This window comes from Crocodylus siamensis, chromosome 1 (assembly GCF_052110815.1).
Source record: "Crocodylus siamensis isolate JL-2025a chromosome 1, ASM5211081v1, whole genome shotgun sequence".
Taxonomy (NCBI): Eukaryota; Metazoa; Chordata; order Crocodylia; family Crocodylidae; genus Crocodylus; species Crocodylus siamensis.
In genome coordinates this window covers 150,672,877-150,686,842 of record NC_143395.1, presented here as the reverse complement: position 1 = coordinate 150,686,842, position 13,966 = coordinate 150,672,877, and the positions used below count along the sequence as shown (strand labels likewise).

The 13,966-nt window shown below is 45.8% G+C and overlaps 1 protein-coding gene across 6 annotated transcripts in view; it reads right to left on the bottom strand.

Moving 5' to 3' along the window:
* VIT (vitrin) overlaps positions 1-13,966 on the bottom strand; it is a 112,643-nt gene that overhangs the window by 58,524 nt on the left and 40,153 nt on the right. For all 6 annotated transcript variants that reach the window (XM_090045316.1, XM_090045290.1, XM_090045308.1 and 3 more), the window contains exons 2-4: positions 5,667-5,739; positions 1,320-1,385; positions 279-435 (exon numbers count right to left, since the gene is read on the bottom strand). In XM_090045316.1, coding sequence (XP_089901442.1) covers positions 279-435; positions 1,320-1,385; positions 5,667-5,697 — 254 coding nt within the window. In that variant the 5' untranslated portion in view covers positions 5,698-5,739. The remainder of the gene's footprint in view (positions 1-278; positions 436-1,319; positions 1,386-5,666; positions 5,740-13,966) is intronic.

Here is a 13,966-nt window from a genome sequence, read left to right as displayed (position 1 = left end):
CAGAGGGGGCCTTGGGGTTTTGGCAGCAGGGAGGGGATGCAATATATTAACTGCTAGCACTCTCCCACTGCCAAATAGCCCCATGGGTCAGATGCCAAAGCTCAGCAGGCTGTATTTGGCCAGCAGGCTGGAAGTTGTATACCCCGATATAGAATAAATGTCCCTCTTGTGTTCTTTTTCTATAAAATTGCAGTCTGTAGTCAAGTCCACCAGCATGGTTTAGTAAGCCTCAAAGCCCATTTTGTTATACTGGCATTTTGTTGGACTGATTGTCTGACCTGTGAATAGCAGCACCGCACACACTGGAAAAAGAAGCATAAATATCTGTGCCATAAACACGGTATTTTACATCTTGACATCCAGGTGGACACTTTGCAATGAATTCTGGATTGATTATCTTCCCAGCTTTGACGTCACAGTCGATCTGAGGGATGTCTGTGAATGCAAAATAGTTGTAAAGTGAGATTTAATATTCTCATGGTTGAATAACCATGTAATGCAATCTTGTGTGATAGGGTGTTATGCGTACCATTCATAGTGCATTTGCACTACAGTCTCTGGACACCAAAAATGCCTGTACATAATACTTAAAAATACAAGACAACAGGTGTGAGTGTCACTAACAATGGAGTAAGGAAGTGGGCATCACTTATCCCAAGTATAACTTGCTTTAGATGGAAAATCTCCACTGACCTCTCCCTTGGGCATGTTAAAGACTCTAATCACCATGGGCTAGATTGCGGCACACGGTGAGGGAGGGCAGGGAGCTATTGTGCACACATGAGACAGTTTTCCAGGACTTCCCTTGTGGCCAGGCTGCTCTGTATCACCCACAAGGTAAGGCTGTGATTAAATGCCACACCCAGAGCCCACGACTTAACAGCAGGCTTGCATTTTAACTGGCTTGGCAAAACTGAACGTACCGAAACATCCTCCTAGGACTGTAGGTAGAAATCGCACATCTTTGTATTAGGGACATAGAACACACCTTTCGCAGCAGTTAAGATAGTGTATTTCACTTCACTGTGTGCTCATTACAATATATCAATGCCTCGCCACCTACGCTTTTATACCATGCTCTTCATTGTGGAATTTGAGTATGCAGTATTCTTTTGCTGGACCTATTTCACTCTGATGTGTCACTTCATTATGAGATATGCAGTCATGTTCAGAGAGGCTGTGTATTGCTGTATGTTTCTAATTGCTCTTTAGAGAAACCCAAGGAGTTGTTGAGAGATAATCATAGCCACGCTCATATTTGTTTCTGCATCAAGTGCTCCTATTGTAAAGCATCCTGGCATGCTAAAGGGACTACTTACAGAGTTTAGGCTTTTTGGTCTTCTTTGTGGCTTCTTTAGCTGCACTGGTACAGGTCAGACACAAAGCTAAGGCAAAGAAAACAATGTCAGGCAAATGGGTGACTGCCAGCACCAGTCAGCAGAAGCACCAATACTTGGAGTTCCTAGAACAGTGGTTTTCAACCTGTGGTCCATGGACTCCTGGGGGTCTGCAGATTATGTCTAAGAGGTCCATAAAAGATTACTATGATCAATCTAAAGTATGTGACTACCCACATGTATAATTAAAAGGGGTCCACACCTCCATTCCAAATTTTGTAGGGGTCCACAAGTGAAAAAAGGTTGAAAAACATTGTACTAGAATCAGGATGAATCATCATAAAAATTAAACCAACATTTTCTACACAGTAATTAGAGGTCTATCTAAAGTGAAGTCTGCTTTCAAGATGGCTTTTGCTCTGGGTGGGGCTTTTCACAAAAGGGTAAAAATGGACTTTGCTGGATCACTTTTACACTCAGACACATGCACAATCATGCACAAGCACTTTCTGTCTCACACCCCTGCCCCCCTAACATGACAGATTCATTGCCAGAAGATACTACTGAGTCCAAGTGCTCAGCAGATATAAGAAACTCATAGACATTTGCAAGGAGTAACATTTTGCATTCAAAAGCTTGTCTAACTTTATCTCAAATACAGAGTTGGTCCAATAAAAGTGATCACCCTAAGAAATCCTTGCCTCTTGAATAATTTCTGGACCACCATGGCTACAACATCACTTTTACACTAATACAACCTTCCACGTTTCTGTTTAATAGAATAAAAAATGTAAGGGACGTAACATGCCTTATGGCAAACTAACAATTAGCTGAGGAGCTAGGGAGGGGGAGTTAGAAGGAAAATTTCCCTCATGGGCAAGTTTTGCTATAATACCACACAAAAGGGATTATAGAACCCTCCTGAAGCAGCTGGTACGGTGCACTGAGGAAGACAGGATGCCAAACGATATGGCCCACTAGCCTGATTTGGTTTGGTAGTTCCCGGTATCCTGTCTCAGTTAGTGTGTTGAAGACCCAGTTATGCCTTGACACACCCAATGATAAGTGGGATATGTATTGTTATGATGAGAAATACATTTTAAAATATTTTCTCATTTGTTATTGGATGTCCATTGACTGACCAGATGCCATCTGTAATGTTCATTTCCCTGTGTTTATTTTTCTTTTTTTCAAGTACTATACTGTGGTTATTAGCTACATACTGGGTGTGTCTACACGTGCAAATGCAATGGGGTGGGTTTACGCTAGAGTAATTTACTCTAGCGTAAACCCACCCTGGGTAGGCATCTACACATGTGGGGAAGCGAGAATAGATTTGGTGCTCATGGCAGTAGTCAGCTCCTGCCCACACCACTCCTACACAGCCCCCCAGCATCTAAGGGGAGCTGTAGGCTCCACCTGGGTGCTAGCCCAGGGGCTGGCAGGCAGCACTGGACCAGGAGACAGCTGTCTTCTGCTGGGGGCTGGGACATTGCTCCCTGCCCCTTGGAGCTGCCTGCTGCCAGGGTGGCTCCACCACTGAAGCACAGGCAGGGACAATGCCCCCCTACCCTGGCAGCAGGGAGCTCCCAGCCCCTGCTCCGCAACTGGGATCCTGGAGCAAGGGACTGGAGATTCTCATCTCCCAGCTCCAGCTCTGCAATCGGGGAGGGGGGGCTGGGAGATAAGAACTGCAGTTTGGGGGCTGGGAGCTTCCTGCTACTGAGGAAGGGGACATTGTCCCCACCCAGGCTCCAGTAACAGAGCCTGCCCAGGCAGCAGGCAGCTCTTGGGGGCAGGGAGCAAATTCCTGCCCCTTGCTGCCCAGCTGACTGGGAGTACATGCCATACTGCACAATAATTATTTGTGAGTAAATTTGCTACTTTTATTTAGAGGTAGCAAATTTACTCCTGATTAGAGCAAATTACTGCACAGTAAGTATCTGCATGTGTAGAACCCAATACTTACAGTGCAGTAATTTGCTTTAATCATGAGTAAAGCGTCTCATGTAGACACGTTCATTCTCACCTTCTTAGGCTTCCCTCTCTCCCATCTGGGTTTGCTTTTGTTCATACAGCCTGACCACAGTGCCTTCTACGCACTGAAACTCTCAATGCTTGTGTGTGCTTTTCGAGTTCTTTGGCTGTACCATGCACACGTCTTGGTTGAGCTATATTAGGGGCAGGCAATTATTTTGGGTGGAGGGCCACTTACTGAGTTTGGGCAAGCCATTGAAGGCCACATGACAGGCAGTCAGGGGCAGATAAATATTAACTTCCAAATTTTTTAGGGGCCCCACAGGCTAGATAGTATGGCCTGGTGGGCCGCATCCAGCGCACAGGCTGCACTTTGCCCACCCCTGAGCTATATGGATCTCTCTCACTGATTCCCCACATGCCTCATAGGACACTCACTACAGATGAGCCAAATATTCTAAAAAGGAACTTGCCAAGTAGCCCTTCCCTTGCTATATCCTCTTATTTCCCCACGCTTTACAAATTTATTCAAGGTTTGTTCCTCTCTGCACTCACAACAGAGAAGCTCATGGCCAGAGATTTCCTTGGCAGTTCTGTACAATCTCCACATTTTACAGCCATGTAAGGTTACATGGGACTCAGTAAGCAATTAGGAACTTTGCATGCAGTTTGGTAATTCCTTCTATTCTCTGAATCTACCACTCTTCCAAGTCTTAACACCCATATTTGTTTTTTTTGTTTTGTTTCTATATCCGCTGATTCCCTTTGGAGGAGTTCACTGAGAGGAGGTAGTACTTCTCCTCAGCTAGGTATATATAATTTGTTTAGATCAGTGGTGCTTAACCTCTGGCTGGCAAGCCAAATCTGGCCCATGGAGCCACATGAACTTGCCCAAAGGGTTCCCCAGGGGTCTGGACATTTGGTGGTGGGGGAGCAGTGGCAATTAACACTGACACCATTTCCCAGATTTCCAAGTCCTGTGGGCCAGATAACATGACCTGTGCATGGAACCAGGGTCTTAAGTGTGATCTGGTATGGGGTCCAATTCAGTGTGCAGAACCAGATCTGATCTGTGGGCCCTGGGGCTGCGGTCTGATGTGGAATGTGGGGCTGGGGCCACGTGCCTGCCCAACCCTGTGCACTGGGCCCACATACTGGATCCAGCCTTCAGACTGACCCTGCATCACTCATTTGGCCATAGGGCCAAAAGATTGGGTACTACTGGTTTAGACTGTGAGCCATGCCTCAAGTTCTACTCATTTCTAGGATAGATTCAAATCCTTTAATGGCTCCTTTTTTGCATGATCTGGCTTTAATTTGCAAAGGGGATGGATGAGTGAAGAGAAGGGAGCAGCAACCAGCTCTTTGCCATGCTCTTCACCAACTCCACCAAATCTGAGACCAGTTCATGCCAGATGGGAAATCTGACCCCTGTTATGGAACAGTGGAACACTGAAACAGTGTCTACCATTACACTCTACCCTTTGGCCTCTAATTTCAACAGTAACCTCTTAACAAAGGCAGAAGGCAGGGCAGAGTAGCACCCTTCTGACTTAGTCTCTAAAGGCACCTATGCATGTGCTGGATGTCTGCTCTGACACATTCTAATTAGAATGCATTGGAGCAGACTTTATTAATCGAATCTGCTGGAGCGTGTTAATTAGCATGCTCCTGCAGCCTCTGTACCACATGTATTCACTGTCCCTACACTTCAAAATGGTGGTGGGAGCACCACCATTTTGAAGTGTGGCATGCTGTATACATGCAAAGCTGGGGGCAGTTTAATTAGAGAGCTTTCAGAGCCACTCTAACACCCCTCCCCACCCCAGAACATGTGTAAAGATGCCCCAACATTCTAGCTTTATCAGCACAATCCCACCATAGATGTACTCATTGTGGCCCATTGCAATCCACATGAGATCTAGAGATTGCCAATTAATTAATTAGTGGTCAATTGATTAAATTTTGTTGTGTGGAAAAGTTAAGAAATTGGGTTAACATTGATGAGACAGGCCCCACCCCCTCATCTTCTACCATGAACCCAAGCAGCAGTGGGCAGGCCAGGCTGAATCCCATAGCCACCGACCAGCCAGCACTGGAGAACACAAATCCACTTCCAGAGTTGTTGAGTCATCTTGGAAAGCTTTTTGTGCTGTTTCCTCATTTTTTTTCCTTAGGGGAGTGCTTCTCAGCAAATATTTGAATGACATTGTCAACTGAGTCATAGTGTTGAGATCATTCAGACATTCAAAGTTCAAAGGAGGCTTCCAGTTTTCCACAAATCATTGGCCCAGAACTATATTGTAGGACCTGTCAAATCTTTGGGTGTGTAGGCATTCACTATGCACTTACCCAAAATGACTGCAATAACTGACACCTTCATGATGAGGAAAAACAAAGTCCAAGAGTTTCAACAGGGTGTATACTGAAAGGGAAAAAAAAATCAATGCTATTGCATTTGCATTCAGGGGTGTTATAGGTATTCTGGGTGGTGGTGTAGCAAGAAACATTTTTTGCCTGCCTCCCCCACCCCCTTATGAAGACCCTCCATATGGCAAAAAGCCCTTTTTGCAGTATTTGCCCCCTTTGGGGGATGCTTTCTCTTTTCTACCTTTTCTTCCTTCCTCCAACTTCTTCTTTTATAATATTATTGTTATTTTTATAGAATATAAGGTATACTTGTAATAAAAATACAGTGTCTAGATGCTTTTATGGATATAAAATAGTATTCTGCATCAGTATGTTCCCCTCCCCCCCATTGTATTTGGTCTATTTGTTGTATGTGCCATGGTATTTCATCCTTTTATGTTTTATATTCTAAGCTTTTTAACTCTGTAACAAATGTACTTTAAGTTTAAAAGTAAGCTGTACCATGTAACAAAGTTAGCAAGGGCAGGAATCAAACTGCAGCTTCTCTGTATGGATCAGGTCTCTGAATGAGGATAACAAGTTAAGGAGCAGCAATTAACACCTAGAAAACCATAGACTAAGGAGAGGAAAGGATCAGAACAGAGCCAGGAACTCCCTGAAACTTAACTGTTAAAGGTACAGAAGCCCTGATTTGAACTAATCAACGCTGAAGACCCACTCTTGGGATTGAATACCTTCCCCCCACAATCAACTGCCCCCAGAGCCCTATTCATCACAGCAGTGAATTAGTCAAACTTCATCAATGGACTGCACATGCCTGAAGGCGTGACCCCTGGGGTTGACAGCTGCCATCCAGCAACCACCAAGTGGGGTGTCCCGCAAGGTCAATGACCCCTGGATTGGGTAAGCCCGAAAATTGGGGAGTCACCAAAGTCTACCAGAAAGGGATAAAAGGCAGCAAAGAATGACCCCCAATGGTGCCCTTTTTGACCTGACCAGCACCCTGCCTGCCCAGCCAGAAGGACCAGCTGGTGACCCCCTTCTGAAGCAACATCACACTGAAAGAAGCCTTGACTGGCCATCAACGGCAGACTCCAGCACTTGGGAATAGGTATATCTTGACACAGGTGCTTACTGTTCATAGCTAGCTACTGTGAGTGTGTGTGTGTGTGTGTGTGTGTGTGTGCGCGCGTGAATGTGTGTGGGTTTGAGGGGATCAGCCCTAAGGTTTATGATCTAACTTTTGCATCCATCTAATAAACCAGAGCTTTATGATGATCCTGTGAGTTGGTCCTTTGTAGCCATCAGGGGGAGGGGGAGAGGAGTGAGGAGGTCACACTGTGCACTGCTGATTAGCCCTCTGAGTTTTCCCATGGAAAAGGTGTGTCTTAAAACATATACATCATTTACTTACTATAGCCCTCATATTTAAATAGTGGGAGAGACTCCAAGGATTAATTTTTGGCTTTGTGTAAGTAACTGAGCTTTGCTATTTGCTTCATTGAAGCCAGAATTTCACCCCAGACACTCATTTTTGAAGCCAGTAGTAATGGATTGCATTGCAGACATTGATATATTCTTTCAACCATAAATATTAATTTATTTTCCTTTTAGAGAGAGCACACAAAAACACAGCACTGTACTTTTTCAGGTACCTCTGATGACAGAACAATCAGCCTGACTTCCAGCACCTGGGAAATTATTCCAACAAATTCTAGTAAGAGACAATATATAAATATCTGTAGGAGGAAGAGGTGATCACTACGGGTGCTTGTACATGTGACAAAGATTGCCCATTTTTGCGGTTTGTGTCACTCTGTACATGTGCAGAGTGTTTTACCATTTAAATGAGTTTGTTACATTACAAATTAAACCACATTTGCATGTAGTTTAGTATGCAATGTAAGCATTTGTAATGTTGCAGCCTTTTGACAGCTTGCCCCACCTGCTGCCTGCTGTCCACTTCAGGAGAGCGGGCTGAAGGCAGAAGTGGTGAGAAGCCTGATCCTTGTTTTTTTTTTCTTCATGGAGCCTGCCCGCATCTTCTGCAGCTGGGGGATGAGCTGCTGGTGAGCTGAACACCCCCTGAGCTGTGGGGGACCCTGAACCTTTTCTCCATGGTGGCGGTGCTTACTGGGGCCGCAGGGAGGGATGCTAGCAGGCCAGATGTTTCCCCAGCTCAGGCCTGGGGAACAGCTGGATTGGGCTGAGTGCTGCCTCCAAGCTGGGGCAGCACCTGCCCACTAGCCACCTGCCTGCGTGGCCCAAGGGGGTGCCACCACTTTGGAGGGAAGGCCGCTAGTCATAGGAGAGGCATGCAGGCTCTGCAAAAAGAAAAGAATTGGGCTCCTCACCCCTTTTTTTTTCTCCGATGGAGTTACCCCTAAGCTGTGTATAGCCCTGGTCTTTCCCTCTGCAGTACTGGTGCCCCCTGGGGCCATCCAGGTGGGGCGCTAGTGGGCCGGGGGCTGTTCCAGCTTGGAGGCAGTACCTCACCAGATCCAACTCTGCCCTGAGCCTGCCCAGGGAGCAGTGCTCAGTGGGCTTACAGTGGGCAGGCTCAGGGAAGAGCTGGATCTGGTGGGGTACTGCCTCTGATCTGGGGAAGCCCCTGGCCCACTAGCACCCCACCTGGATGGCCCCACGGGATGCTGCTGCCACAGAAGGAAAGACTGCCCCCCCACAGCTCAGGGGCTGTGTAGTCTGATGGTAGCTCTCACCAGCAGGCTCTGCTGGGGAAAAAAGTGGTGATTCTTTTTTTTTTTTTTTTTTTTTAATAGAGCCTGCCCATCTCCATCTCCCACAGCTGCGGTCCAGCTGCTGATGGGCTCTGAGCTGTGGGTAGCCATGGTACTTCTTTCCATGATGGTGGCATCTCCTGAGGCCACCTGGGTGGGCAATTAGCAGATGGGTGCTGCCCCAGCTCAAAGGCAGCATCCAACCCGATCCAACTGCTCCCCAAGCCTGAGCTGGGACAGCATGTGGCTTGCTAGCCAATTCAGGGGGGGCGCAGCTTGCCCCTGGCTGCAGGAGATGTGGGCAGTCTCCATGAAAAAGAAAAAGGATTGGGACCCTTGCTATGACAGTGATGGAAGCCCTTAAACTTAAATCATTGCAATTAAAAACCCACCGTTTCAATTTAGGGGACTAAACCCCCGCCATATATAGATCACATATCCCCCGGGCACCACCTGGGATAACAAGGAATAATGGCCACAAATTGATTGAGAGCAAGTTCAGGCTTGATATCAGGAGGCATTACTTTACAGTTAGGGCTGCCAGGCTCTGGAATGGGCTCCCAAGGGAGGTGGTGCTCTCCCGTACCTTGGGGGTTTTCAAGAGGAGGTTGGATAGATATCTGGCAGGGGTGTTATGATCCCAGCACTCGTTCCTGCCCATGGCAGGGGGTTGGACTTGATGGTCTGTTCAGGTCTTTTCTGACCCAAGAAACTATGAATTTGTTAAGAATAAATCTTGCCAAACCATGTGGCTTCTGTTGATTGCAGTAACTCTTTTGCTGGATAAGGGAAATGCAGTGGACATAATATACCAAGGTTTCTGACAGTCCCAAAATGCCATCCTTCTAAATAAGCTGGAGAAATGTGGGGTAGGTAAAATAACTATTAGGTGACTATAAAATTGACTGGATAACTGTGAAAGGTAAGTCAATGCATCCATGACTGGCAGCAGCTCTCAAATGAGGTGCCACAGGGGTCTGTTTCTGTTCTGGGTTCAGCAGTGTTTAATAATGACAAGGATGCAGAAATAGAGATCAAATTTGCAGATAGTACAAAACATGGAGGGATGCCAGCCAGGAATAAAGGCAGGATTAAAATTCAAAGGACTCTGGGTAAACTGGAGAGCTGGGCTATGGAGGCAACAAAATGAAATTGAACAAAGACAAATATAAGGTGCTACAAAATAGGAAAGAAAAAACAGATGCACAAGCATATAATGGGGATAATTGGCTTGGCAGTGACACTGTGGAGAAGCTGGGGGTTACTGTGAATCACAAACTCAGCATGAATCAGTAATGTCATGCTGTCTTTAAAATAGCAAACGCAATTTGGGACTGCATTAACAAGAGAACTGTGCACAAACCGCAGGAGGCAACAGTACCGTTGGCCTAACTGTTTGGAGGAGGCCTAACTCTCTGGTGCTAGATAGGCCTCGGCTGGATTACCGTGTCAAGTTTGGGCCAATCCATCTGTGGGAAGATTTGGAGGTGGATGACAAAAATAATAACATGATTGGAAAGTACGAGGAATGGCTGAAGAAGCTGTGTATTATGTTTAGCTTGGGAAAAAGGTGACTAATGAGGACACCACAGTAATTTTGAATGGCTGCCATAAACAAGATAGAGAAAAATTGTTCTCCCTTACCACAGAAGGCAGGAAAGACACAAGGTTTAAACTGAGTACTGCAATGCAGATATTAGGGCTGTGCGAAGCTTTGGCCACTGATTCAATTTGGCAGAGATTTGGCCCAATTTCCAAATCTGGAATCAAATCAGGAGGCCCTTTAATGTCTCTGAATCGAATCAGAACTGTCTGAATTGATTCAGCAAGATTTGGCGATTCAGACAGACACAGTTTTAAATGTTTTTTCTACATACCTCAAGGTACCAGGCAGCTTGTGAATGCTGCGCTGCTGGGGTGCATGAAGCGTCCCACAGGAGCGCAGGGGGCTCCCCAGCACACTTGGCAGCAGACTCGGAAGTGGACCAGAAGCACTTCACAGTCCACTGCCAGGTCTGCCAGGGAGCCTGCTGGGCCCACCCCTCCGGTGTGCTGGGACCTTTCCCCCATGTCCAGAAGTGGACAGGAAGTACATCTGGTGCACTTCTGAGTTCGCTGCTGAGCATGCAGGGGCCCCCCCTACGCTCCTGTGGGATGCCTCATCCACCCCAGCAGTGCAGGGTTCACGACCTGCGCCTGGTACCTTGAGGTGCTTAGAAAAAACATTTAAAGCTGTGTCTAAGGCTGAATCGCTGATTCTCCGAATCAGCATCGAATCTTCACATTCAGATTTGGCCAAATTGAATCAGGGACAGTGATCTGAATCAACTAATCGAATCACTGTCCCTGATTTGGGCCGTACCTGAATCTGAATTGAATAGGGTCTATTTTGCACACCCCTAGCAGATATGGATCAAATCTCAGGAACCCTTTACTAACTAAGAACAGCAGGACAATAGAGTCAGATGCCCGGGGAAGTTGTAGAATCTCCTTCACTGGAGGTTTTCAAGAGGCTGGATAGATTTTTGTGCAGCAGGTAGGACTAGATGGTCTTTGAGGTCCCTTCCAACCCTGTCCTATTTATGGAGTTAACAAGCAGTTAGCTGCAGTCACCCAGTAAGGACAGATTAGGGATGATTCAAAATAGCTTGCTATTCTACCATCAGTAATGATCTATAATAAGGATCTCTTTCCCTTTCTGCAGGCTATTGTTTGTATGGAATCTTTATCACGCCATTTATACAGCACTCTTTCTGGGATATTTATATAGTGATGCAGCGGTGCTTCTAAAGTAAGTTGGTAAGGTTTGGCAAAAAGATTAAATGACTGGCTAGTGATGGTAGGCAAAAATATGAGTTCCAATGACAAGAGAAAAACAGTAGGATAAACTGCTTCTGATGAGAAGTTCATTTTTAGAAGTGAATTTTAAAACCATTTTTGAAGTGCTGCAATGTCTGAGCATATTTTTTTAACTTCTTGGTTGAAACCTTTTTTGAATCAGCAGTGTGCCAAGCTTTGTAACAGATTTCTTAGCCTACTTTGCTGACTGGGGCTTGGACAACATCTGCTGGAACTTTGTCCAGGTCATACACAAATTTGGAGCCTTTTCAAGGTTTCCTATCACTAGATAAAAACACCCAGTGCCTTGGATTTAACATGATGCCATAGGCAACAAGTGCTGGTAAAATCAGAATCCGAGAATGCCTATGTTGGTTTATATACAAAGCATAAATCCACCACACACACACACATATACATGTGAAATGATATGAACAACTTGCCTTCTCAAAGCTGTCTATAGCTTAGAATTAGGACACAACATTTTATTTAATTCAAATATATCATTCCAGAGATGCATGTAAATGTAAAATCCTGCTGAGTGTTTCTTTCAAAAGATACCTAGGAACATGAAAACAACCACACTAGAACACATCACTGGTCCAAAAAGGCTAGTTTTTGAGATTGGGCTTCTAAGTTAAGTCTAAAATCTCAATAATGTGGCATGCCAGCCAAGCAAGGTTATCTATGGAGCTTCTTCATTCTCTGTATACTCTTTCCTTCCTCTTTATCTTATGTCCAGAAACCTAAATATTCTTTTCCAAAGATAAAACCTATCTGTGAATTGGGAAAAAAGTAGACAGGAATGATCTGGAGTCATCCTTTGGTGCTCCTGACTCGAGTTCATGACTGCATTGCAGGTTCCAGCCATCCTATTATGAACAGCTAAAAGATCCTTGGGGAAATTATGCTTCACTCTCATGTGGGCTCCCACAAAGAAAGCCTGCCCTGGTTGCTTTCCTTAGTGCAGTGTGGCTATTTCAGGCTCAGGGCTACTCCTGCCAGGTCCCACACCATGGCTGCACATAATTGTTTTATCTGTGAGACCTGATGATGCTCCAAGGGAATTAATCCTGACTGCACTGCAAAATCCCCATGGTGAATCATGAAAAAGCATCTCTAATTTTGCTATAGAAGGATTCCACATGAACTAGCTGCCTCCCTACACCACTCTGATCCCACACACATTTCCCCTTTAAATGCCTGCTGAACGCTACTAATGGAGTAGGAAGAAGGGTCCTTCAAGAGCAGTATGTGAGAATGTGTGTATGTGTATGGGGGAGAGGGGGGCCCTTAGGATGCACTCTGCCACCCACCTATTCTTTGTGGATGTTCACTTCCCTTGCTCCCTTCTTTACTACTGAAGGTGAGAAGATTGATTCTTATTGTAGCTTTCTGTGCAGTACTCACAAATGGACTGATCCAGGGTCCACAGAAATTGATGGGAGATGTTCCACTGATTCATAGATTTCATAGCATTAGGGCTGGAAGGGACCTCACAAAATCATCAGGTCCAAGGGGCAGGAAGTCAGCTGGGGTCAAAGGATCCTAGCAAGATACTCATCTAAATGTTTCTTGAAAGTGTCCAGAGTAGGTGCTTACATCATCTCTGGAGGGAATCTATTCCAGGCCCTAGGGGCTTGGACAGTAAAGAAGTTTTTCCTTATGTCTAGCCTAAAACAGTCTTGCAGGAGTTTGGACCTTGTCATCCCTTGGGGTGCTCTGGAGAACAGGTGTTTCTCCGGATCCTGGTGCATACCTCTTATGTACTTATAGGCTGCCATCAAGTCACCTCTGAGCCTATAAGACTCTCCAGGCTGAAGAGTCCCATGGCTCTCAGCCTCTCTTCATAAGGCCCACTGTCTTGCCCTTTGATCATGCATGTGGCTCTCCTCTGGACTCTCTCAAGTTTCTCCACATCCTTTCTGAATTGTGGAGCCCAGAATTGGATGAGTACTCCAGGTGCAGCCTCACCAAGGCTGAGTACAGCAGGAGGATGACTTCCTGGGTCTTGCTTGAGGTGCATTGGTAATTGCAAGCCAGAGCTGTGTGTGGTATCACATTGGTGGCTCATATTTACCTTGTGGTCAGTCATGACCCCAAGTCTCTTTCAGTCATGGTGCTAGCAAGTGTAACACTGCCAAGCCTATAAGTCTGATGCAGGTTTTTTCTCCCTAGGTGGAGCATTTTGCATTTCTCGTTGTTGAATGCCATCAGGTTTTCATCCGCCCACCTTGCAAGCCTATTTAGGTCATCCTGGATCACCAGCCTGTCCTCAAGTATGATTACATTTCCCCATAGTTTGGTGTTGTCAGTGAGCTTCTGACACCAGAGCCCAAATCATTTATAAATACATTAAAGAGTACAAGTCTGAGAACGAAGCCCTGGGGGACACCACTGGTCACTATGTGCCACATTGATTCGGTTCCATCAACTACCATTCCCTGGGTCCAACTTTGGAGCCAGTTCCCCAGCCATCAGACCATGAGATTATCGAGGCTGCAGTTCCCCAATTTTGCCATGAGGACATCATGGGACACCAGATCAAAGGCTTTTTTGAAGTCCAAATATGTGATATCAACCTCTTCTCCTTTGTGAACATGTGTCACCTGGTCAAAGAAGGAAATGAGATTGGTGAGGCAAGACCTACCCACAACAAAGCCATATTGGCTGTCTCTCAGAACGCTGCCTTCTGTTAGCCTGTCA